General features: G+C 35.1%; 1 protein-coding gene across 10 annotated transcripts in view; it reads left to right on the top strand.

Moving 5' to 3' along the window:
- The window catches only part of KDM6A (lysine demethylase 6A), a 199156-nt gene that overhangs the window by 125384 nt on the left and 48417 nt on the right, over positions 1-25355 (top strand). For 4 of the 10 annotated variants that reach the window (XM_081808961.1, XM_081808960.1, XM_081808968.1 and 1 more), the window contains 9 exons: positions 9358-9451; positions 12291-12417; positions 17495-17593; positions 17737-17956; positions 18515-18649; positions 19102-19257; positions 19830-19925; positions 20873-20974; positions 21643-22038. In XM_081808961.1, coding sequence (XP_081665087.1) covers positions 9358-9451; positions 12291-12417; positions 17495-17593; positions 17737-17956; positions 18515-18649; positions 19102-19257; positions 19830-19925; positions 20873-20974; positions 21643-22038 — 1425 coding nt within the window. The remainder of the gene's footprint in view (positions 1-9357; positions 9452-12290; positions 12418-17494; positions 17594-17736; positions 17957-18514; positions 18650-19101; positions 19258-19829; positions 19926-20872; positions 20975-21642; positions 22039-25355) is intronic. The other 6 variants (XM_081808963.1, XM_081808964.1, XM_081808962.1 and 3 more) reach the window with 6 other exon arrangements.

Here is a 25355-nt window from a genome sequence, read left to right as displayed (position 1 = left end):
CTAATATTAGTAGTAGTAGTAGTAGTAATTGGCCTTTTCCTTGAATTTAATGAAATAACTTGAACAATTTGTCATCTAAATTTTTAATTAGCCTTTAAAGATGAAAGATACAGAATTTTCCCCTTAATTTTGTTATTAAAGCATTACTTATTTTTTAATAAATAACCCAAAATGAAAGTGCTTGAAAGAATACACGGTGAAGTATCCTCCTTACTCCTTTTCTGTAACAACCTATTCCTCTCCCCAACCTATTCCCCTTTCCTCCCCATTTCATATCTTTCCAGAGAAATCCATGTATGTATAAGCAAATCCATTTATGTGTTTGCATGTATACTCATTTTTCTTTATTTTATTGAAACATTAGCTAATTATGTGTGTTATCACTTGACCTTGCTTAAATTGTTTCTTTAAGTTAGTATGATATTTTGGAAATCATTCCATATCAGTACATGTAGAGCTGTATTATATCCCTTTGCATAGGTGTAGTGTAACTAATTTAACTGTTTTTTCCTTGAGGGTTAGTTAAAATAATATTGTCATGAGTAACACTGTTTATAAGAATTGTTAGTTTCATATTTAACCTTCTAGCTATCCAGCATTAGTTTATTTCCAAAACACTGTAGATTGGTTTCACTTTATGTGTATTATAGAAATCCAAAAATTCTGAAGAAAGAGAAATTCCAGTTGGTATTTAAAGATGCAGTAAGTATGCCATGAATATGTAGGGTTTATTTCATGAATTCAGGGATGATGCAATGCAAGGAAATCTGTTACCAAAACAAAAATCAGTGTAAGGAAAACTAACAGTACTGTGAGGAAGGAAGAAAGATTTTTTTTTTTAAAGAAATTAATTTTATGAGAAGGAAAGCAAAACCGTAGACCTCATTAATAGGTCAAAACCTTAGTTCTCTGAAAAAATTAAAATAGATAATCTGCTAGGTAACTTGATCAAGGGAATAAAAGAGAAAGCACATACACAAAATAAGGTAACCATGAAAACAGAAGAAATTAGAACTATAATACAAGACTACTAAGCAGACCTCTGTGTAAATGAATTTGAAAATTTAATGAAACGGACTTCTTCCCAGGGAAATACAGATTAGCAAAACTGACCTCATTAGAAAATTATAAAAGGTCAATTTCTGTAAAAGAAATAGGGAAAATTAAGTAATGCCCTACAGAAAGCACCATGGCCAGATGGTTTTACAGGGGAATTCTACCAAGCCTTTAAAGACCTGATAATTCTAATACTTTATAGATTGTTCCAGAGCATTGGAAATGAAAAACTTCTCCCTCCCTTCCTTTCCCTTTCCCTTTTCCTCCTCCTCCTTTTTTTTTTTTTTATAAAAGGCATATTTTAAAAATATAATGGAAACAAAATCCCTGATTCTAAAAATTTAAGTACAGACCATAGTGCTTTCATAGCTTCTTTTGTAAAATATATGTGACATAAATTTTACTATTTTAGCCATTTTTAAGTGTACCATGTCATTATGTACATTCACATTGTGCAGCCGTCACTACCATTCATCTCCAGAACTTTTTCATTATCCCAGACTGAATCTCTGTACCCATTCAATAATAAGTTCTCATTTCTCCCTCCACCCAGCCCCTGGCAATTACTATTCTACTTTCTGTCTCTATGAGTTTAACTACTTCATGTAAGTGGAATCATATAGTATTTGTCTTTTTGTGCCTGGTATATTTCATTTAGCATAATGTCTTTAAGGTTTGTATGTGTTATAGAATGTATGAAAGCTTAACTCTTCTTTAAGGCTTAATAATATTTCATTGTTGTATATACACACTACATTTTGTTTATCCATTCATCTATTGGTGGACACTTGTGTGGCTTCCACCTTTTGGCTATTGATAATGCAGCTTTGAACACGAGTATGCAAGTATCTGTTTGAATCCCTGCTTTTAATTCTTTTTGATATGTAACTAGAAGTGAAATTACTGGATCTTTATGATAATTCTATGTTTAATTTTTTGAGGAACCATAATACTGTTTTTACCCATTTCCCCATTTGAAGCAAGTGTACCTGATAAAAATAGTATAAAAAGGACGCAATATACGGACCAGTATCAGTAATGAATATTTGTGTAAAAGTACTAAATAAAAATTTAGCAAACAAAATCCTTACCTCATTGAGCAAATAATATACCAAGTGGTATTCTTTCCAGGAATGCAAGATTGAGTATTAGGAAATCCATTAGTATCAGGCATCATAATAATAGAACTAAAGGTAAAATCAGATTGTTACCACCATAGGTGCTGAAGAGAAACCTTTGACAAATTCAGCGCCCATTCCTAATAAAAAGCTCGTCCAAGTTGGACATAGGAATTGAGGGTTACTTTTTTATCATGGTAAGATTCATGTACTTTAGTCCCGAGATTTTATCATGGTAAGATTCATATGCATTAGTATCTTACTTAGGGGAAACACTAGAGACATTTTCACAAAAGTTAGGAGCAAAGCAGAGATTCCCACTATCTCTATTACTCCTCATCATTGTACTATAGGTATTAGCCAGTGCAGTCAGAGAAGAAAAATCAATTAGAAGCACAGATTACCATATAGAAATTAACCTTCAACAACAATAATCAGAGAGCATAATGTTAAAACATACCCATTTGAGTACCAGTAATTACTTGGCAATAAACTTAAAAGAGATACTGTGACTCAGCAATATAAAGATACTGATTTTCCCTAAGTTACTTTATATTATAAATGGAGCACAAACATCAGTAAAAACTACTAACAAACTTTTTAAGGACTTAGATAAGTTGGTAACACGCTAGAATAACCAGGATAACAATGGGGGGAAATTGTACAGGTTATACTAACTCTACGAAGTAGAGACACAATAACACCTATATAATTCGAAGTGTGGTCTGGCATGTGAGTAGACAGACCAGTGGAATATCATAGAAAGAACAGGAATAGATCCAGGTATATAGAGCAATCAAGTGTTTGATAAAGGTAATATCTTAAATTCCTGGGGTTAAGGTGGATTATTCATACATGGTTTTAGGACAGCTGGGTAGCCATTTGGAAAAGGATAAAATTAGACCCATGTCTCAAGCTATTCAAAAGAATAAACTAGAAATGAATTAGCGTGAAATGTAAAAAATATTGTACAAGTACTAGAAGCGAACATGAACTCCTCTTCAACCTTGATTTAGGAAAAGGCTTTTTAACTGTGGTCATTCTTTTCATTCTCTGAATTTTGAGCTAGTTAGTTTGAACAATATAAAAATAATTTCTGCATGACAGAAAAAAATAGCATAAATTCAAAGGATACCTATGAAACCAGGAGAGAATCTTTGCAGCATATGCCATGGACAAAGGGCTAATACTCCTAATATAACAAACTTGAAATTTGAGGGACAAAGGAATGAAAAGCCAATAGAAAAATGGGGAAAAAGACATGAATAGACATTTCACAGAAAATATGTAACAGGGCCATTAAACATATGGAAAAGTGGTCAGATTCACTCAAAATGCAAATTAAAGCAACACTGAAATACAATTCTCACATATCAGATTGGCAAAAATAATAAGTGGCTATGGGGAAACAGGCACTCTCATGTATTGTGATAATACAAACTGGTACAACCCATCTGGATCAGAATTTGACAGTAATCTAACAAAGCTATATATGCACTTACCCTTTGACTCATCAGCCCCACATCTAGAAATCTACCTTGAAAGTATACCTCCAAAACTATGAAAATATATAGGCACAAGGATATCAATTGGAGCATTGTTTGCAATTACAAAATACTGGAAACAACTTAAATGCCCATTCATAGGAGAATGGTCGTATAAACTATGGGACATTCAGGTAGCAGAGTTGCATGTAGCAAAGTATGAGGAAGAACTGTGTGGATCACTACGTGGATTGATTTGCAGAATGTACTGCTAAGTGGAAAAAAATGCAGACTGTAAAAGAGTATAATATACAGCCCTTTGTGAAAGAAAATACACATGTGCCAAAGTAATCCTGAATGGATAAACCAGAAACAAATGAGGTTGGTTACCTACTGGGGGTTGTTGTGAATGGGGTAATAGGGATGAAAAGAAGTGGATTTTCTTGAGTATATACTTTATATAGCTCTAACTCTTAGAACCTGATAATGTTCCTCATACCCCAAAATTAGTTGAATAATTGAGACCAACAAGGTTGTGAGTTAGCCCGAAATAGAATGCAGATGGTAACAAATGAACTTAACTAATGAATAACATAAGTATAGTGAAGGGGTGGATATGAAAAGAACTAACCTAAGTAACTTTAGAGAATAGTATTTTGACTATAGTCTAAAGCTGGAGACAAGAACTGTAAACAAATCCCGCACTACAATTACTTTCTCACAGTGGTATGGATTAGGAATTCTGTAACTACTTTATGTGAATATTAGGAATAAGCAAATAAGTAAACGTATTGTGGATAATGAGAGCCAGGTTTTTCACTGTCAGAACTTAAAAATAAGGAAAGTAAAGGCAAGACTGAACTAGTGTTGGATTGTAATTGGAGGTATCAATATGAATATATGGTTATTTATGGTTATGGGTAGTTGGATAGAAATACAGGTGTGTGTGTATACACAGAAATATGTTTTCTAGCTCTATTTGCTGGGAGGGCCTGGAGGCAATGACCCATCCCTGCAATAGTGAATACATTAGCACCCAGATCTTTGTTTCTAAATACTATTCTTAAATATAAAAGGAACCAGGGATTCTTGGGGAGAAGTGGGTGATTCCAGGGCTTAGGCAAGGAAATTACAAGATGAGCTCTAGAACATTTTGTGGTGCCACAAAGTAAGGAAGTACTCAAAAAATGATGAGGGCATGTGGAAAAAACACAGGAGTCAACTTTTGAGGGGATGGGGTCTCTAATCAGCAAATCTGACACAAGTTTAGAAACCAATTATAATAATGAAATATACAGAATAAAATGTTTTAGCTCATACTGAAAGGAATAATTCTATATAAATTCTATAAGTAAATGAATATAAATGAATTTGTATATTTATACTTGAATTTATTTATATTCATTTATAAATGAATTGTGATAATACAAATTGTGAATATAAATGGCAAATAAATGGAAGAAAGGGGACACTTTTTTGTTATGTAGTATTTCAGTTAATGAATGAATTGAGGAATGATGAGTATCTCCCCGCAAGGTGGTACTTAACTAATTTCCAAGGGACGTTTTTCAAAGTAACTAACCAGTACTTTTTATAAGTGTTGAAGTACTGAAAATAAAAAAGTGAGGATCTGTCCCAGATTGGAGGAGAATAAAGAGACATGCTACCTGAACATAGTATGGGTTCTTGGATTATATTCTGGACCAGAAAAAAGACATTAGTTGGGAGAGTTGGTGAAATTGGAAAAAATTATGTAGATTAATTAATAGTATTTTACCATTGTTAATTTTGTCAATCTTTTCATGTATTTTGAAGCTCTTTTATTGTTATGTTATTGTTATGTCCTGATGTTCTTTATCATTGTGAAATTTTTTTTTGTTGTTTTTTTTTCATCTCTGGTAATAATCTTTGCCTTGAAGCCTACTTAATCTGATCTGAATCTGGTCACTTCAGCTTTCTAATGCTTAGTTGTTTGCATGGTATCTTTTTCATCCTTTTATTTCAGCCTTCTTGTGTGTTTATATGTAAAGTGCATCTCTTAGGGTATATTTTTGGCTCTTTTCTAAATCTTTTCTGGACATGTCTTTTTTGTTTGGAATGTCTAGTCCATTATATTTAATTTGGCTGTCATTCTTGTTGTATCCTTTGTATTTTGTTGTTTTTCTCTGGCTGTTTTCAAAGTTCTCTTTCCATTTGGTTTTTAAGAATTTGACTGTGAAGTGCCCAGGGATTGTTTTTTTTTCTTCTGTGGTTTTCTTAGTCTTTTGGATATGGGATTTGTTATCTTTCATCAGTTCTGGAAAGCTCTCAGCCGTTATATCTTTTCTGCCCCATTCTCTCTCCCTTCTTCTTGGACTCCAGTTACATGTATGGTAGACTGTTATTGCCTCATTTATCTTTGGATGGCTTTTATTTTTAAGTCTCCAATCTGCTATTCAGTCTATCCAGTGATTTATTTTTTAAATATCAGATATTTTTCAGTTTTAGAATTTTTTGGTTTCTTTCCATGCTCTAATTTCTTACCCATTCACTCATTATGATTCTCTTTTTCTTACTATCCGTGAATTGTTAAAATGGCTGCCTTAAAATTATTTATAAATTTCATCTAATTTCATGGTTTATTTTCATTAATTCCCTTTTCTTTTGAATGTGAGTAGAATCTTCCTGATTGTTTATAAGTCTGGTAATTTTATCCTGGCTGTCATGAATAATACATTGTAGAGTGACTTTGTTATATTTTTCTGAAGATTGATGTTTTTGTTTTACATAAACCGGTTAATTTTGCTCAAGGCACACTCTAAATGTGGACACCCCTGTAGCTGACAGTGGCTGAAATCTCTCTTTAGTTCTTTTAGGCTGCTGGACATCTGCCGTGTTCATGCATAGTTCAGCAGTCAACAAGAGATTTAGGCAGAGTTTAATTGCAGAATTTGGTGTTCTCTTTCTTTCACTCTCTCCTCCCTGGGATTTCTCCCCTCACTTCTAGTTCTTGTGATAGCTTCAAAGTGTGTTCTCTGATTCTTTAAGCTGGTGAGATTGCTCATTTCCTTTTGCGTTCTAGCCAACCAGGCACCAATTAAGGCCTGCTCTCAGGTGAAAATCCTAGTAAAAGGGGGTTACTCATCCAGTGCCATTCCCTTTTCTTAAGGGTTAATGTCTCTGGTTATAGCCTGATTTGGTTTCTCCCTAGGCTTTCTGATAGGTTGTTTTTTTTTTTTTTTTAAAGTATTTATTTGACAGAGAGAGATAGCGAGAGAGGGAACACAAGCAGGGGGAGTAGGACAGGGAGAAGCAGGCTTCCTGCTGAGCAGGGAGCCCGATGCGGGACTCGATCCCAGGACCCTGGGATCATGACCTGAGCCAAAGGCAGATGCTTAACGACTGAGCCACCCAGGTGCCCTAGGCTTTCTGATAGTTGACTTATATTTTATCTGTAACTGAAAGCTCCTGTAGAACGGTTATTCCAGCATTACCAGAAGCAACGCTTTTTACTAAACACCTTTAAAGTTAAACTCATGTTGCTTTTTATATGCCATATGTAATTGCTGCTTATTGTTCTAGTATAAGCATCCATCATATTTTATGTTTTCACTCCCTAGTGACATAGACTTAGGTTGACCCCAGTTCCTGATACTGTAAACGGTACCATTTTAGAACATTACCTGTGGAAAGGTTTCTTTGGCATCTGTGTCCCAAGAGTGAGCTTGCTGGATTGTAGTGCATTTGCATACCTGATGTCATGAATGATTCCCCTTCCAGCAGGGCATGAGTGTTTTTCTTTACTCACATCCCCAAAAGACTTGGATTACTCAACTTTCTTGTTTGCCAATCTGATGGGTAGGTGGTGGTATCTCATTTAAACTTGCATTTTCTGATTTCTGGAGATGAACACTTGCTCACATGTTTTTCACCTTTTATGTGTTGGTTTTTGTGTCCATTGCCTATTTTTCTGCTTTGTGTTTCAAATCAGATCTTTACTTTTCCTTATGATTTGTATTGGTTTTGGCCATGTCAAAGAAATTCATTCCCATCTCAAGAGAATATTCTCCTACATTTTTTCTCTCATATGCTTCTCTGCCTATATATGATAAGAAGTAGAAATCCAACTTTATGTTTCTCAGTGTGATGCAACCAGTTTTTCAAGTATGTTTTCTTTTTACTATTATTACTTGTGTTTGGAAGTATGTTTTAGCATATCATTTGAAGGAATTGAGTTGGATAACTTGGTCCTTACCTTGTATTAATTGTCTCAACAGCTTTTTGGGATCAGATTAATAGTTAGGGGGAGCTAATTGAACTGATGAGTAAAAGTTTATGTAGTAACGTCTGTTAATCTTAATGGCCAGTTCTTTCAGATCTTTACGGTGTTCACATACTGTATTCAAGTAGCACCTTATTTGTTTCTCTAGCTCTTTGCTTATCTCATTTGATCTTTAGAACAACTCCAGATAGAAAGATTGGGTATTAGCTCTGTTTTATGGATGTTGAATCATAGTTTTAGTGATTTGCCTGAGGATCCTACAGCTAGTTTTGTATTTGTACCTATGGGTTTTTTTTTAAATTTTATTTATTTATTTTTATTTATTTTTAAGATTTATTTATTTGAGAGAGAGAGAGAGAGTGAGTGAGTGAGAGGGAGAGAGAGCACAAGCCAGCTGGGGTGGGGGGAGAGGCAGAGGGAGAGGGAGAAGCATACTCCTTGCTGAGCAAGGAGCCCAGTGCGGGACTCGATCCCAGAACTCTGGGATCATGACCTGAGCCGAAGGCAGACACAACCGACTGAGCCACCAGGCACTCCCCTACCTATGTTTGTTTGTTTGTTTGTTTTTGAGAAGAATTTGTTTGCTCAGGCAGCTATGGACTATTGCTGATAATGAATAAAAGCCACTTCAATCCATTGTTCTGCTGAGTATGTTTTAAAGGTAGTATTTAGGAGGTTTTCTTTTGTTGACTTCCCCTTTTCTCCCCTTCCCCTTTTTCTTGGAGGAGCTGTCTTAAGCTTTATAACTGTAGCAATAACGGGTTTCTGTCACTTGGGGGAGGGGACTGTGGGTAAATGGTTTCATTTAGAGATTTGCCTATGGAACCTTAAGTGTTGCGAACGCTTTTACTCTGTAAGTACGGGAGGTTTGGTATCTTTAAAGTTATACATATTATAAATTTTTTCCATAGGATATATACCAGTACCTTTAAACTTAGATTTTAACTAATTTTGCACTTAGATTTTTAAAAACATTTTTGGTGTATACTCTGTTGTTTATATTTAGTTGCTTGGGAACTTGGTGTTTCTAGGTACAGAGATTATGCACTTGGAGGTAGAATATTTCTCTAGCTTCATCAGTGTTACATAATAAAGATGAAATTATTATTAAATAAGTTGAGATGATTTTAACAATTGAGATTTGGCAAATTCTTAAAAGGGCATATTTTAATACTTTATTGTATTGAATGTTTACTGGTATTAGTTACTCTGAAACATGGACCTATTATCCACAACGGTCTAGTGTTAAAGGAACATTCCGTAATGGAATTAGCACTTTCTTCTTTCAGTTGGCTGGAAGAAGTACGCTAAAGTATCAGGATTATGTAGTAAATCTTTTTTCTTTTTTAGTATTATGTAGTAAATCTTAATATATGCGCTAATTCTTCAAAGATACCAATTTTATTTTTGTTTAAATCTCTTTTTTTCTGCTTTTTAGAGGAAGTATCATTCTGCAAAGGAAGCTTATGAACAACTTTTGCAGACGGAAAACCTTTCTGCACAAGTAAAGGCAACTGTCTTACAACAGTTAGGTATGTAATAGTGTACATTTAGTGTATTATAAGTATTTCTCTTTATGATTTTTACATGTCAGGGATGGCAAATATGTGGCTCATGTATTCTATTCTTTTTCCTTCTTTTACCCAGAGTTGATAGAATTAATCTGAACCGAGCATATTTCCACCTTTTGCCAAGCATTGTCCATCTCATTTCAGTTCTTCAGTGTAGCTAGTCCTTTTAAATTCTCAGAATTATTCTCTAGTACTTCACCAATGGGTGAAGGGGGTTGAATACTTCCTTTGTGCCAGATATGCTTAGCACTGAATGAAGTTAAATGATTTGTCTAAAGTCACTTGGTGATTGGTGAGCTTGCTTTCATAGCTCTGTCAATAATATTAACTAAAACATTTCATCTAAAAGTTGTGGAACATCTAACAGTATAGTGTTTTTGTACACATGCAATATTCTAGTCTAATGTTAAAGATGAAGAAACATAGCCATTTGGATGTAATATGTCACTGTGACCAAGAAGATAGTGATTGAGTTCCTTACATTTTGTTTTGTTGTGTAGTTATTGAGTCATGTTTCTTGTATGTATGTGTTATTTGGGTTTTTCCCCCCAGCTTTTGTTTATTTGTTTTTGGTCTGGGCAAATAATTTATTCTTTAATTTTTAACCAACGTGTAGTAATATGAATATTTTCATAATGTGACTTTTTATATAATTTTAAAATCATTTAAGCCTAGATTTTATCACTGATCTTCATGATATTGATACCCATCATATGATTAATTACACAAAATGAGCACATTGCCTTAATATAAAACTTTTGTTTTTAGCTTTGTTTTTAATTTAATCTCTGGTTAGAATTTTACTTGAGTTATCCATACTTTTAAAAATTGTGGAAGTATTTGAATATTTTTTTAATAAGTTTACAGATCATGTTTGAGTTTTGTGAATTTGTATCTTTAAAACAAGTTTATCCCTCTCTGTCCCTCCTCTACTCACATGCGCACAGGCTCTCTCTCACTCAAATAAATAAATGAAATCTTAAAAAAAAATTAAAACAAGCTTACTAGTACAGTAAAGAAAGGTTTTGTGTCCTTAAGTAAAAAGAACAAAGTGGTGCCTTTAGCATAAGGCAGCTTACTCATTCAGCTAATTTATGCATTTTAGCTGCAGTGAAGAGTATGTCAGTAGCAAAAATGCATACACCTTTTAAATTTAGGAAATAGATTGAAATAGTTTTGGATTATGTCTGAATCACCTGTCATCTTTGGCATTGGCTTACCATATTTCAGAGTGTATAAGTATAATAAACTTTTCATGCTTTTGAACAGAAAAATACCTCTCCTAATTAAGTCTGACTTATGCCTGCACATCAGTCCTTCCTACTTGCTTGTCACTGCTGCTTAAGCAGGTCCTTTTAGAGCTTGTTTCTCTAGGTTCCATTCTTACTAGTAATAGGGCATAATGGAGGAACAGATGAATAAACGTAAATGTGTGATTGATGTGTATTTTCATAAAATATATTAACTCCGTCTCCTTGAAATATCTTTTGGAGCACAGCAACTATAATAAATGTCAGAAAATAAGGGTCCTTATTTGTTTTGTATAATATGGACTATATACAAAGAACAGAGCTGATTTTATGCACTTGAATTGATCCAACTGAAATATGATTTCCCCAGCAAATTAAACCAAATTATTCCTGTGTGTCTTAAAGGTTTTAGAATACATTATTCCATGATCCAATCTTTTGATTGCTTACATAACCCTTTCCTTCCCTTTCCTTTTCCTTTTCCTTTTCCTTTTCCTTTCCTTTCCTTTTTCCTTTTTCCTTTCCCCTTTCTTTTTTCCTTTCCTTTCCTTTCCGTTTCCAACTGTTTTGATATACCTATACATAGTGAAATGAGTAGTATTGTCAAGCTAATCAACAGATCCATCTCCTCACATAGTTACCATTTGTTTGTGTGTGGTCGGAGCACCCAAAACCTACTCTCTCAGCAAATTTCCAGTATATATTACAATATTATTAACTACAGTCATTCTGCTGTGCATTACTCTCTAGACTTACTCATCCTACATAACTGCAACTTTGTACCCTTAGACCAGTATCTCCCCATTTCCCCTACCTCCCCATTCCTGGTAATCACCATTCTAATATCTCCTATGTATTCAGCTTTTTGAGATTCTACATACAATTGAGATTATGCACTATTATGCACAATCTAAATTTATTTATTAAACATTTGTGGTACGCATTTTATACCATTTTTATTTACACCATTTGAATATTTTTTAAATAATTGTCGAATGCTTTATAGTTTTTATTCTAGATAAGTTGTGAACATACGTGGCCAATGCCAGTGAGGTAGGGTTATATGTGTGTGTTGTACTCTGAGCTATCATTGATTAAGTAGTCTTAATATTTATTCCTTGGAAATAAACATTGTGTTAATAGACTGTCTTGGAGAGTCTTAAAATGTACATAAAGTTTTACATAGAGCACTGAATAAGATTGAACATCTTTATATGCTTTGTTTCATAACTTGGAATTTTTTCAAATACCAAAAGTAGAAAAGAGGAACTATAGTTTGTAATCTACTAAGTGTTAAATCAGTGCTTAATATCGTTTCATTTTCTCTGGAATAAAGTTCTTTATAGGTTTGACTGTACCTTCCTGTGAGAAACAGACTTCCTTATAATCAGAATTGGCAGTTCTAAATTTTGGGAATGTGTATGCCAAACTAAATGAATAAGTTGACTGAAAAAAGAATATTTTTACTTACGTGTTTTCTGCTTAGTATTCTTAAAATCTGAAAAACAATTAAGTCATTTAGGTAAATACTTTTTAATCATTTACTATAGGTTGGATGCATCACACTGTGGATCTTCTGGGAGATAAAGCCACCAAGGAAAGCTATGCTATTCAGTATCTCCAGAAGTCCTTGGAAGCAGATCCTAATTCTGGCCAGTCCTGGTATTTCCTTGGAAGGTGAGACTATACTTAAGTTTTGCTTTTGTTTATTCCACCTAAGAGATTTGAATTATGAGCTAAAAACGTTTGTTTACATTTATAAGCTGATCAGTGTATTTTCCTTTTTAAATATATTATCACACAGATTTCTGGGAGTTAAATAAAAGAAAACTTCTGAGTGTGGTAGTTTCCTCACAGCATAATCTGCTCTACTGGGACATTTCTCATTTTGCTTGTTGGATTTTCATTTGATGTGAATTATTGCTGGTTTTTAAAAAGTCTTATCAGATAGTAGTTCTTCATTCTAGTATTTAAATGCCCTTTCTTCTGATTTCTAGTATTTTCTTTATATGTCTATTTAACAGAACAGAATTAATTTCTTATTCTGCCTAGTGACCACCAGTAGCCAATGGGACCTTGCTATTTGTGATTTGGAATAATGATATATACATTAGAATGGACATAATTTGATTAATAGTAGGTCTGAAATCAGTTCTACTTGACATCTCACAGTGAGAAAGTGGATACATTATTAGTGGATTTGTTGGAAAGGAGAAAGTGACATATAATGAAAATAGTTTTCTTCAAGTCTATAAACTTTTCTCTGTACTTCAAATGCCGAAATTGTGCTTACTGATTATCTGAAATATATCTTTTGTATATGTATCTGATAGATTATATTTTGGGGCCATTATTAGATTGTATTTTGTTTCCTAACTGGTTTTAGCTTTTGTGGTATGGTGGAAAGATCAGTGTACTAGTTGTTGAGAGACTTGGATTCAAGTCTTGGTTAGGCTAATATATTTGGAATCATGGATGGCGCAGTCAAACTTTTTGATGCTTCAATTTTCTTTTAACCTATTAAATAAGAGGATTATGTTAGATCGTTGGTTTTCATAGGGGACTATTTTGGCCCATAGGGGACATTTTATAATGTGTGGAAATACTTGGTTATCACAACTATGGGGAATGCTACAGGCATCTAGTGGGACAGCCCTCTAGGACAAAAAATTACCTGACCCAAAATGTCAGTAGTGCTGAGGTTGAGAGACCCTGGTTATAGATTATCTGTTAGGTACCTTCTCACCCTGAAGGTTTCAATTTTATGATTTCTTTTGAAATTATCCTGTGTTGTTTTAATTTTAAGCTGTTTGAGTTTTCCATAAATCACATTAAGTTTTAGTATTTTGTATGATTTCATTTTTCCTTTAAATTTAGCAAAGTGTTTCTATGAGATGGAGTAATACTAAGATTTAAAAAAAATATTTTTTGGTTAGTCATTAATAATGTACAATAAGAGTTGGCTGGGAAGGTACCTATTTTTAGCAGAAATTTTCTAATACCTTCCAAAGCTCTATAAAATAATCTAATTTGGGTTGCTCACTAGTAAAGCTTAAGAGTCCAAACTTTGTCTTTCTCTTTCACTGAAGATATTTGGGAGCAGAAACTGGATCTTACCATCTTTGTATATTCTCGCCTAGCAAAGTGGCTATTCAATAAATGGAATAAATGAACTGACTGAACACTATTTGTGTTTAAAGCTAGCCCCATTGCTAGTGTTAGTGTTGCACAGTGGGAGGCTTCATACAGGGACTGGGAAGGAGGTCCAGCACTAGAAAGTAGGGGCTGCCTAGTCATCGCCTCTAGTGTTAACGTTATATATGAAAATTTATTTTAATATAGGTTAAAAGGCATGTGTACCAGACATTATTTTCCTTTTGACCTAAAATAAAGATTAGTAGTTTAATACAATACAGTAGTGTTGATTGTCTTTTTAGTATACTTAAAAAAAAATTCTAGGCATTTAAACATCTAAAATTACTATTTTAGTAGTGCTGTAATTTTCAGCTCAGTGAGCAGTATTCCACAGGAGGGTTGTTTTTTTGTTTTGTTTTTTGTTTTTTTTTTTTAAATTTTAGTTAACTGACTTTACATTTAAGCTGCTGAGATGCTTTTATTTGAATCTTTTCAGATAAAATTTTCCAAATATACAACATGCTTTATGATTTCTCAAATAAAGGATACTTACCTCAGTTTAATTTGTTTTGGAGTTCAACATTATCATGTTAGATGTTCATTACTTTTTATCCGTAATAACATAATTTGACGATTGTTTTAGACTTTTTTCATTGATGTTTACTTTTTTTTGACCTCCTTTCACTGCCTTCTGATGTGTTGCTTCTAATCCTTTTTGTTGTGAGAAAATTTTTACAGATAATATATATTTTAAAAGTTATTAAAGCTCTGAATGGAGACCTCAAGTGTCAGTAAGCAGCTTTGGGATTTGATGACCCTAATATTTCTAAGGCTTTTTATTACTTACCTTTGCATTCAGGTCTGTGTTGAAGATGTCATTTGGCATGTGTGTATCATAATACAGGGGTAATGTGGTAATGCTCTTATACTGGTACTGATCACTGACATTGTTAGCACAGAACTATAGAATGTTAGAGCTGGGAGGGACCAGGGAGGTCACCTGCTTCACTCTGTAAATCCTGTCATTTTACAGATATAGAAAGTGAGTTCAGAGGAGGAAAATGTTTTGTCCAAGGTCACAGTCACACAGGTAAACTAAATCAGAACAGGAACTAGAGCCTAGAACCTCATTGGTTTTTCAGAGACACAAGGCTGTCTCAGGGGAACTTAGTTAAGTTTTATTAGAGGAAAAGTGGTTGGTGGTTGGACTGGGACGTCTGCATTTGGGCACATTGGTTTCCTACTTTGACTTTGTAGGAATGGAATGTGAAAACATTGGTTGGGGAATTACTGCTTATTCCTCTCAGTGGTTAGGTAAATTTGTCTGTAAATCTGAGATTTGGCTTTGATTTAACAACAACAAACAGAATGTGTTTTCTACTATCTGTTAAGCATTCCCTTCCTTTGTGGTATCTGTCCCTATTTGGCATTGTCCTGAATTCTCCCTTTGTAAAAGTTTGCAGGCTCGCTCTGACACGGCCCCCTCTGTCTCAGTCACTGACATTTCTTATTGCCCAATCCATAAGATTAGTGATTCCTTAGGCTTTTTCACCTCTCCCTTATAGTCGTCCTGTGTTCTTAAACCCTCTCTTCTATGTGGATGAATTCCAAATCTAGATCTCTGTATTTCAAGGTATTAAATTTCAGGACCACATCTCTTATTTTTTACCTAACATTATCCATTTTAGTGTTCTCACCTCACATCAAAGTAAGCATTTTTCAAACCTCATATTCTTTTCCAAACCATCTCCTCTCCTTTTAGTTTTGCCAATGAGGTCACTTTTTATTTATTTATTTTTTTAAACTCTCTTTGCTCAGGCTTAAATCTAAGTTATCCCACCCCTCCCCCCCCCATGGATATCTAATCAGTTGGTCACAGAGTCTTTATCTGTCTTTTTGGTTTACTATTTCTCCCTTCTTTTCCTTTCTTGCCATTTTCATTACTTTTACCCCAATTTTGGCCTGTTCCAAGCCAGTGAGTATAGCTGCCTTCTTTTTTACTGTCCATAATTTATTTTCCTTTCAGTTTATCCCTACACATTGTTAGCAGATTAATATTCCTGTAAAGTGCTTTCGTGGTGCCATTTCTCTTGTTAGAAGACCAAAAACTTCAGGTTATCCTTGGGCTGGATTTATAATTCTCTACTCTTTGTATCTGTGCTGTCTTCTATACATTAAGTTTTGCTCATACTGTTCAAACAACATTTTGAAATGCCTTCTCTCATCTTCTCCGTCTGAATCAGTGGTTCCCAGACTTTTGGATTACATGAATCAGAATTTCAAAGAATAATTATGAGGATCTAACTATGCTATTTGGGCACGTAAAAACATTTAAGGATTTTTTGCTGTTGGGGCGCCTGGGTGGCTCAGTCGTTAAGTGTCTGCCTTCTGCTTAGGTCTTGGTCCCAGGGTCCTGGGATATAGAGCCCTGCATCGGGCTCCCTGCTCTGCGGGAAGCCTGCTTCTCCCTCTCCTACTCCCTCTGCTTGTGTTCCCTCTCTCGCTGTCTCTCTCTCTGTCAAATAAATAAATAAAAATCTTTAAAAAAATTTTTTTTTGAGGTTTACTCAGTTGTATTTCAAAATAAGTCGGTTGCAGTGTAAGTATTAATTAGTTTAATGGAAAATTTATGTAAGTGTATGTTATCTTTCCATTTTATTTTCATGGCCAAATTGCCATATATTGGCTGATAATTGATAATCACAGATCTAAACTATATGCATCTATACATACTCAAATTCCTTAGTGTTACCCTTCCCTTTCTTGCTTTTCCTAAATCCTGTAGTGTGTATTTTGATGTCTTTTACCCTAAATTCTCAGAACAGTTCTTGTCTGTGTCAGCCATATGATAACGGCATCATGACATTTGTAATGTGTCTTCAGTCCTCAACTAAATTGTAAGCTCCTTGAAGGCAGGGACTGGGTTCTGTTTTTTCTTTTTTCCTTAGTTCCAAGCACTAAGAAGATAATTTCTATATATTTATAGTTTCAGCTGCTGCTCTGTGTTTCCATCCAGTACATCTGCATTAAGAAAATGACAGGTCCTTGAAACTTTAATCATACCTTGTTACCCTTACATGTCGTGAAATATTGCACTCACCTTATTATTACTGTTTTTGATAGTTAGCTTGATTTTACCTGCATCTTAATGTTTGTATTTTTTACGAATTACAGAATGATTGAGCTCATGGTTATTATTTAGGAAAGGAGAACTGAAATCTGATTCAGCAAATCTTACCAGCATAGAATGGTTTTCTTGGTTTTTAACTCTGTGTTCTTACTGAATGTAAGCTATATAAATAGATCAAGCTATTTAAGTGGAATGGCACGTGTGCATGTGTGTGCACGTGTGCGCTTTCAACTCTATATGATATTGAAGTAATATGGCCTTTAATTATTTTAATATTGTTCATTAATGCAGCGTGCTTTAGCACTTATCAGATAAACTACAGTATAGTTCACTGAATGGTTAATTATAATGTACATTATAATTTTTTATATATATACACATTCACAGAAATTTGTAAGCTTATTAGGATTTTTATTTGCCTTGAAGTTTTTCAGAAAATTAATCAGTATTAATGGAATTGTCTGGATCTTTTTTTCCCTCCCCTCTCAGGTGCTATTCAAGTATTGGGAAAGTTCAGGATGCCTTTATATCTTACAGGCAGTCTATTGATAAATCAGAAGCAAGTGCAGATACATGGTGTTCAATAGGGTAAGACGTTATATAAAAATAATGGTCTTATACTTGATATACAACTGTTGCATAACGTGTAATGTACTTAGTAGTTAATATCACTTGAGAAGCTAAGTAGTTTTCTTAGTTGACCTATTTTTTTTCTGACTTTCTCTTTCTAGCGTGCTATATCAGCAGCAAAATCAGCCTATGGATGCTTTACAGGCTTATATTTGTGCTGTACAATTGGACCATGGCCATGCTGCAGCCTGGATGGACCTAGGCACACTCTATGAATCCTGCAACCAGCCTCAGGATGCCATTAAATGCTACTTAAATGCAACCAGAAGCAAAAGTTGTAGTAATACCTCTGCACTTGCAGCACGAATTAAGTATTTACAGGTAAAACTTTTAAATAGCAGTTTTTTAAAGGCACATGTTTCCCCATGACACTCAGGCAGGAGGCGGGTGGCTGGAAAGTTTGTCTAGTTGTGTTTTGATGTCTATAATTTGTTTCCATATTTTGTAAACATACCATAGCTTGTAATATTATTTTACTTTTCATTTTAAGTAAGATATGCAGTATTTAAAAGATGCTCTTTTGCACATTTACTGTTGATGCATATTAATTTACATAATTTTTTTCTATGTGCTGTCTACATTTTTAAGTTGTCATAGCATTTTAGAGAAAAGAACACAAACACTGTCTTTCACTCTTGCTTGGAGTTTCATGAGAAGACAGCTATGAGAACTCTGGTAACAGAGCTCAGCTTTGTTTTAATTCTCACAAAGGTTTATATTCCGGTTACCCTCTTTATACTTAGTATCTTTCTGAAACCCCAAATTAAGAATCTATTTTCTTTTAAAAACAATTAGTTATAGCATTTAGGAAGATTTAGTGGACTTGCTCTTACTCAAGTAGGCTTGTGTTAAATTTGCTTTTTACATAATTTTTCCTAGGCTCAGTTGTGTAACCTTCCACAAGGTAGTCTACAGAATAAAACTAAATTACTTCCTAGTATTGAGGAGGCGTGGAGCCTACCAATCCCCGCAGAGCTTACCTCCAGGCAGGGTGCCATGAACACAGCACAGCAGGTGAGAAGTTGGGTTATGTTCTGCAGGTGCCCAGCTTTAAGGGTTCTTTTCAATCTGTAGTGGTCAAGCGTATTTTACTAAGTACAGGAGGCTTTTATTAATGAAAAGCCTTTTGCTGTAATTGTGAAGGGAATCTAGATACTCAAAATAAAACTCCCTCTGATATGGGAAGAAATTTTGGGGTGCCAATTTAGAACCTTTGTGCATTTTCATGATTTTGAAGGAGATTTCTTAAAATAATGCTGCAGTGGTTTGTTTAATTTTTAAAGCAGTTTTTCAAAGGAAGGTACACATTCCTCCATTGATGATTCATTTGATTTTGATTTTCAATAATTGCAATCAGCGATGTCCACATAGCTTTGAAAATATGCAGTTTGTAAAGTTTTATAATTTGAAGGAATGAACTAAGAATATATAGAACCCTATTTTTGTCTTCCTTCTGTGATTCTTAGGCATGTAAACCTCATCATCCAAATACTGAACCTGTAGTAGGCCTCAGTCAAACACCAATTTCACAGCAATCCTTGCCACTACACATGATTCCTTCTAGCCAAGTAGATGACCTGTCCAGTCCTGCCAAGAGGAAAAGAACATCTAGTCCAACAAAGGTATATGTTTTAGAGAAATAGAAAAATCCCAGTCAAAAAGGAAACTCCCAACTGCCCTGAACTTGTGCAGTTTGACTGTCTCCTGTCCTTTATATTAAATCTGTGGACATCAAAGAGTGAAAGGTTTGAGTTTTTCTATCCCAAATTCTTAGCATCATATTAAATATAGAAAGTAGGGATAAATTTGCATTCATCAAATCATTTTATTCATCTCCCTGCCGTTAAGATCTCAACACACTTTTCATCATCACTTTCTCCTGACATTGAGATAAATTTATTGTTGGATCTAGTGGACAGTATGGTATTTAGGTTAGCCATTTGGGCCATAGTTTAGGGGTGGGCCTTTTTGGGTGGCTTATTAAGGAATCAATATTTTTGTTTTAAATTTATGATTTCCCAAATTTATTATGCATGTAAAATTATTTTTAAAAGAATTTAATGTCATAACTTTTTTTATATGTAATATTCCAATTCATAGTCATTTGGCCTTCATTAGTCATTATTGTTAACTCCATGGATTTAACCAAATATTCTTTAATTTTTTTTTTTTTTTTTTTATCAATTTTCCTCAGAATACTTCTGATAATTGGAGTAGTGGCCATGCAGTGTCACATCCTCCAGTACAGCAACAAGCTCATTCGTGGTGTTTGACACCACAGAAATTACAGGTATGTAAGATACGCTTTTGACAGATTATTTTTCCTCTTGAAAAAGAGTACAAGCAGTAAACCTCAAATTTTTAAGTATTCTTAAAGTTGAGTGGCAGTAAATCCAATTAATATACACATAAGCAAAATGAACCCACTTTTATCAGAGTAATGGGATAATTTATTCTTGATTTTTTTCACTTATTTTTAGTTTTATTTTTAAACAGGCAATATATTCACATGCTTCAGACTGCATCAGTATGATTATAGGCTATATAAAGTAAATTCTCCTTCCAGTTCCTGCTCCTACCCACTTAGTTCTCCTTCTAACAGCCAGTCCATGTTAATAGTTTACCTACCTTTCCTGAGATGGCATGCATGTACAAGCAAATATGCATCCTCCTTCTCTCTCATGTTATTTTTCTCCTTTTTTACACAAATGGTAGAATGCTATATATATTGATAATAATGTATTTTTACAGACTTTTCCATGTCAGTACGTAAAGAGCTTCTTTGTTCTTTTATGGCTACAGCATATTTATTTATGTAGATGTCACACGTTTATTTAAGCAGAGCACTAGGTTTGGATAGTCAGGCTGTCTTCAAACTTTTTCTGTTCCAAACAGTGCTGCTTTGAGTGTACTTGACATAATGCATTTTTAAGCTTAAAGAACTTTCTTTCTGTGTGAATACCAAAAAATACTGTATTGACAAGTAAAATTTTATGCCCATTTGTCTCAAATATCACATTATAGTAAACCTCTTTAGATGAGTGTTTCTTACTCTCTCAAACTTTTTAAAGGGCTTCATCTTGGGGTTGATTGCTGTTGATCAGGAATCCGTATCTTTGACTAGATAGCGGTTCTGAGTTGGTGTAGTCATTTCAGGACAAGGTTGCTTAGAATAGTGAGCTTGAGCTGGTTTCTTAGATATGCCTTTGACTGTATTCTCCTTTCTTCTTCTTCTAGCACTTGGAACAGCTCCGTGCAAATAGAAATAACTTAAATCCAGCACAGAAACTGATGCTGGAACAGCTGGAAAGTCAGTTTGTCTTAATGCAGCAACACCAAGTGTGTATAGAATTTTTTTCCCCTAAAATTTGTTAGCATTTTGAGTATTTTTCTTGACTAAAACATCCTTTTAGAGCATGTTCATGCCCACTTCTTTCTGCCAGTATTTGGTGGAATTTAGTAATCTTGCTTCTTAAAATACTAATAATGGACAGAGATTTTTAGATAAAAATAGCTGTAAATTTAATTTTGAGCACAAGAGTTGGTATTTTGTTACTTATTTACATGCTATTTTGCCTGTGTTCTTAAGGGTTATTTATATTATTTAATACTTAACAAGCTATCCTAAACTGAGGTGAGGTTCTTTTCTTCAGGACTTGTTTAGTTTGGAGGATCTGGCATGTAAATAAAATAGAATGAAAATTTGAGATCCCCTGTTTTCTGCTTGGGGAAAAGACCTATAAATTCTAGTTTTCATAATTTTCAGCTGCTTTCTTTTGTCTTTACTGAAGGGATGTTTCTCAAAACAGATTTCTGCTTTTCTGAGGGAGCTAATCTAAATACGAATAAACACAGTTTCTTGTTTTTAAAAAGTGTGTATTTTTCAACCTAGAGAAATTAAATGTTAGAGTAAAATCAGAGATTACCTGGTTGCACACCTTCATATTCTGGTTCTCTACCTTTTGGGCCACACAAGCAGCATTTATTTTTCATTTGCTTTTTGACAGATGAGACAAACAGGAGTTGCACAGGTACGAGCTACTGGAATTCCTAATGGGCCAACAGCTGACTCATCACTGCCTACAAACTCAGTCTCTGGCCAGCAGCCCCAGCTTGCTCTGACCAGAGTGCCTAGCGTCTCTCAGCCTGGAGTCCGCCCTGCCTGCCCTGGGCAGCCTTTGGCCAACGGACCCTTTTCTACAGGCCATGTTCCCTGTAGCACATCAAGAACGCTGGGGAGTACAGACACTATTTTGATAGGCAATAATCACATAACAGGAAGTGGAAGTAATGGAAACGTGCCTTACCTGCAGAGAAACGCACTCACTCTACCTCATAACCGCACAAACCTGACCAGCAGCGCAGAGGAGCCGTGGAAAAACCAACTATCTAACTCCACTCAGGTAATAGAAGGACTAGCTGCATTGTTGGCTCCTCACATAATAGTTGTCTTTATTTGGTTTTACGCATTTTGAGAGGAAAAAGAAGTTTGAGGAATGTTTTTATAAGCATTTTATAGTACTATAATGTTATTAACTACATTTTGACCCCCTACACACACAAACACACACACACACGAGTATATTTTCTTTTCCATTACAAAATTCTCCCCACACACGCACGCACGGGCACACCCACACAATCTTGGAACTTTCCAAAAGAAGAAAACAGATCATACAGTCCCCCAAAACTTTGTTAATTTACAGTGGCATAAACATTTATGTAATGGTACTTAGTTCATTTCTACATATATTGCCTACTTAAGATCAGGTGCTTATGCTAAGTTTTAGGTATTCACTGTGGTGGGTGAAAAAGACCATTAAAGAAGCAGTTACCATAAATTACTATGAAGCATGACTTTGGTGAAAAGTGCTGCCAGAGAACCTAGGACGGCACATAAACTAAGATGTTAAGAGTCTCCAGAAATTGGAGAATTTGGGAGGGGAGAGAGCTGCTGGTAAAATGTGCCTAGAGTATAGATTATGAAGAGGTAAGGGTGAAATATCAGGCTGAGGAAGGTAGAAAAAGTTGCCTAATTTGTCTTTAAGGCAAAGTGGAGCCACTGAAGTTTTCAAAACAGAATAATGGATTTCATGGACATTATTTCTGTCAAAAATACGTGCCATATTTTACTCAGTTCACTGTTAGACACAATTTCTAAATTTTTACTTCTAAATATTTACGCACATAGTTTTTCCTATGTTTTGGATTGTTTCCGTGGAACGGATGTTTCAAAGTGGAACTGAAAGGTCAAAGAGTAAGCATCTAAAAAAAAATGTTGCCAACACACATTGCCAAATGATTTGTGCTTTTATTAGTCTACTATAAGATATATTTGACTTACTGCTGGTTAGCCTTTTATTATTGGTCAAACCAAGATAAGTTCTTTTTCTAAGACTTCTAAGTTTATTCTTAAAGTACTGCTGTTGGTGGGACCATCTCTTCTAGAATGATCAGTAGTTTTATTTATCCTTAAATTTTGAGCACCTACTGTGTCCATGTCCTATTTGAGGCTCTGGGGATAAATCCACAAACAAAAATGTCTTAATTCATGCAGATAAAAAAAAATAGACAAGTAAGCATTATATATAGAACATTAGGTAATGATATATTTAGTTCTCTGGAAAAGTGTATTAGGGGAGCTGGGGAGTACTAGAGATCAGTGGTAGAGGATTCAGTTATAAATAGGAAGGTCAGGGAAGGCTTCACTGGAAGGTGACATTTGAATAAAGACCTGAAAGAGTTACGGAAGTGAGCCTTAAAGGTATTTGTGATTAGAGTGTTCAAGCCCAAAAAACTAATGATGTAATATATGGTGATTAACATAACATTAAAAAATGAAAAAAAAAAAAAAGTGTTCAAGCCCAGGGAGCAGCAAGAAGCAGTAGGCCCTAAGGTAGGAGTGTGTTTTGCATTTTTTGAGGCAAATCAAGGTGACAAGCATGGCTGAGTGGGCCCAGCTAAGGGTGAGAAGAGGGGAGGTAAATGTGGTCCAGCTGGAAACAGGCTGTCTGAATCATGTTCAGCCTTGTAGGCCATTATAAGGGTATTGGACTTTATTGTGCATTACATGGGAAACTGTAGGGGGTTTTTGAATGGAGGAGTAACATGATCTGAACTTAGTTTTTAACTAGATCCTCTCTGGTACTCTGGATAGACTAAAGGAGGCAAAGGTAGAAATGATGTGACCGATTTGGAGGTTATTGCTGTAAGCCAGGTTAAGAGATGGTGGTGGCTAGACCCAGAATGGCAGCAGTAGAAATGGTCAGCTTTTGGGTTCATTTGGAAGGTAGAACTGATGGGATTAGCTGACAGAGTAGGGTGAGAAAGAGAGGAGTCCAAGCTAGCCTGACCCACTTCAAGGGATGGATGAGTCTGGGTGAACTCACCATGCCAGGGCGGGGGCGTGGGGGAGCAGTAGATGGAGGAAAGAACTCAAGACTGCAAGCCTTGAGGCATTCCAGTGTAATAGGTCAGGAAATTGAAGAACTAGCAAAGAAGGCTAGAAGAGGAGTGACCTGTGAGGTAGTAGGAGATCCAGGAGAATGTGAGTGATGTCCTGGAAGCCAAGTGAAGAAAATCTTTCAAGGAGGAAAGCATGATCAAAGTATAAATCATATAGTGCTCATTGGCCTAGTAAGGTAAGGACTGGGAATTGACCATCTGAGGTATTTGGTGACATTGCTGGGGCCAGGAAAAACTAAGGGGCACAAGCCAAATCTACCCCATGACCACGACCTGCTTTTGTTACTGTTCTTGTTTTTACAGCCCACAAATGAAGAATGGATTTTCATTTTTAAAGCATTCTTAAAAAAAAAAAAAAAAAAAAAAGAATGTGTAACAGAGACCTATATGGCCTACAAAGCCTAAAATATTTTCTGTGTGACACTTTACAGAAAACATTTGGATGAGAACAATTTCAGTGGATTGGTGGGGGCAAAAGCCTAACTGTAGTTGGCTTCAACATAAAATGGAAAAAGAAATTGAAAGCAATAAATGGTAGACAGTTCCAACACAGATACTTTAGTCACGTGGGCTGTGTACTGCACAGTGCCAGGGTGCCATCCCCATAGATCATGACATAAAAAGGAAGGAGAGAAACAGGCGACAGCTGAAGGGGAAGTGGGATAAGAGTTGTTTTTTGTTTTAAATTTAAGTTGGGAGAAATCAGAAATTTAAGGGGGGAGGTGAAAGCTAATGGGCAGCGTTCAGTATAGAGGGAGAAATTAACACAGGAGGAAGAAGAGAAAATTGTTAAGAGTAGGTGAGAGGATGGGATTTTGGAGGGGGGGTTCCAGGTCATTCAGCAATAAAGGATTGTTAGAAGGATAACATGAGATGTTTGCTAGAATGCCTATAGTGCTAAGGTATAATTGGCAGCTAATAAATGAAAACCTTTGTTAATGATTGTAAATTATGATTCTTTTATTCTTTATTACATCTAATTCCTAGCTTGCTTAGTTGCTTAGATTTCCAGTAAATACTCTCTTAACTCTACTTTGGAAATTTGCTGTCTTTTAAAAACATAATTCCAGTGAAAGAACCTTCAGTTTGCAGGCCATGAGGCCTCTCTGTACATGACTGAGTACCAGGTGGCAGAGAGCCGCAGCCTTTGTTTCATGGGTGCCCAGGCCAGTGTCTGCTTTACAATTTAGGTAATGCAGTTGGGAAAGGTGTCTAAAAAATGGTTGTTGAGCTGATTCTAGGTCAGAAGTTTCCC

The sequence above is a fragment of the Leptonychotes weddellii genome, chromosome X, assembly GCF_054177405.1.
Source record: "Leptonychotes weddellii isolate Sample4059 chromosome X, ASM5417740v2, whole genome shotgun sequence".
NCBI classification, from domain to species: domain Eukaryota; kingdom Metazoa; phylum Chordata; class Mammalia; order Carnivora; family Phocidae; genus Leptonychotes; species Leptonychotes weddellii.
This window is presented reverse-complemented; position numbering and strand designations above follow the sequence as displayed.